The sequence below is a fragment of the Etheostoma spectabile genome, chromosome 15 (genome assembly GCF_008692095.1).
Source record: "Etheostoma spectabile isolate EspeVRDwgs_2016 chromosome 15, UIUC_Espe_1.0, whole genome shotgun sequence".
NCBI lineage: Eukaryota > Metazoa > Chordata > Actinopteri > Perciformes > Percidae > Etheostoma > Etheostoma spectabile.
In genome coordinates this window covers 531,149-532,880 of record NC_045747.1, presented here as the reverse complement: position 1 = coordinate 532,880, position 1,732 = coordinate 531,149, and the positions used below count along the sequence as shown (strand labels likewise).

General features: G+C 47.5%; 1 protein-coding gene across 1 annotated transcript in view; it reads right to left on the bottom strand.

Moving 5' to 3' along the window:
* Positions 1 to 1,732, bottom strand: part of hdac5 (histone deacetylase 5) — a gene marked incomplete in the record, with an annotated part of 56,219 nt that overhangs the window by 30,266 nt on the left and 24,221 nt on the right. Inside the window, 3 exon segments of the mRNA XM_032538288.1 lie at positions 393 to 537; positions 929 to 1,185; positions 1,603 to 1,689. Coding sequence (XP_032394179.1) covers positions 393 to 537; positions 929 to 1,185; positions 1,603 to 1,689 — 489 coding nt within the window.

The window sequence follows — 1,732 nt, the reverse complement described above, 5'->3', positions numbered from 1 at the left end:
TAGTAACGTTAGAAAAACTACAACACCCACCGGATCTAATTAGACCGGAAACACAACAACAGGCCCGGCACACACGTCTGGGCTCGTGAGCCGGCCAATGAACAGTACCATACCTGCAAACTAATCGCTTTTCGGTGAAAATCGCCGTTTTCAATGGGAAGAATGTTATCCACGTGAATCATGTAGATCCAAAGAGTTTTTATTGTGTGGAGGGGGGTGCTAATACGGCACCGGGGCCTTTTTCCCATATGTCGCAGCCTGTGTATTGCGGCAGTTGATATTGCGATGTTGTGCAGCGCTATAAAAGAACCTCCAAATAGTTTCTAAGTGCAGTACTTGAGTGAATGTACTTCCCACCACTGAAGCGAGCACACAGCAGCAGCAGGACCCACTCTCTTTGCCTTTCTCCTTGTTCCGGAGCAGCAGCAGCTGTTGCTCCAGCCGATGTTTCTCCTGCTCTTCATGTCTCTGCTGCTCCAGTTTCCTCTTCTGCTCCAGCTCCTGCTGCCGCTTCGCCGCCAATAGCTCCTGTTGTTGCTTACACACACACACATGCACACGCACAAACACACATACACGTTTTACTGAGACGGCAATCGCCATAGCAGCTGGGGCTGGGACAAAATGCTTCTGTCCTGATTCGATTCTGTCCCCATACGTGGGTGCTGGTTCGATTTGTAATGCTATTCTAGAAGTATTGTGATTCGATAATATTGTGCATTGAAACTTTCTTTTGAATAATACACTTCTAAATAAAATGTATCATGAGACATTTCAAAAAAACAAATTGTTTGTAATCTGATGGAAAACAGTAATTGTGGAATATAAAGTCTACTTGAGCATCATTGGGGGGTTAAAGAACACAACCCCACGCCACAGAGGGGCTGTTTATGCCCCTGTTTCCTCACTGAGTGACCTGGGTAGCTACCTTCAGGTGCTCCTGCAGCTGGACCTCGTGCTGTCTGGTGAGCACTTCGTGTTTCTTCTGGAACTCTGCAAACAGCAGCTGTTTCTGCAGCTCCTGCTGCTGTTTCAGTAGCACCAGCTCCTGCTGGAGCTGCTGCTCCCTCATGGCCGTGTCCACCGCCGCCGCGCCCGCCGACAGAGAGCCCGCCCTGGGCTCTGTCCGCAGATCCACTGGGCCGCCTCCGCCTCCTGCTCCTGGGCCTTCTCCCAGACCCCCACCTGGAAAGGCAGCAATGGACAAGAGCTCAGCTTTACTTATCCCGCGTACACTTTTATTTGTTAATTTTTATTTGTTTATTTGTGATTTTATCAAACAATTCTTTTTTCTATCTATCTATGGAAGAGGATTAGTGCCACATAGAAAAAATGTATTTCATTTCTGAGTTGCAAGTAATTCTGAGAAAAAAGTCTGACTCCTTATCCTCAGTATTCTGACTTTAAACTCAGAACTCAAACACAGTTTTCATATGTGGCCTTGATCCTCTTCTGTATCTATCTGTCAAATAAAGGCCTGAAAATGCCCCAACAAATAAATAAAATTACATAAAAGGTACAGTGCAGTGTAAGAAAGTGTAATTAAACATCTAAATCCAACGCCCATTTGGAACATGGATCCCCCTGCCCCCCCACACTCACCCACTTCTCCACCTCCTCCTCGCTGCTCGCTTGCTGTTCCTCCTGGGCTCTGCATGCCCGATGGGAGGCTGCTCTTCACCTCCACTACTGCAGGACAGAGAGAGAGAGAGAGAGAGAGAGAGAGAGAGAG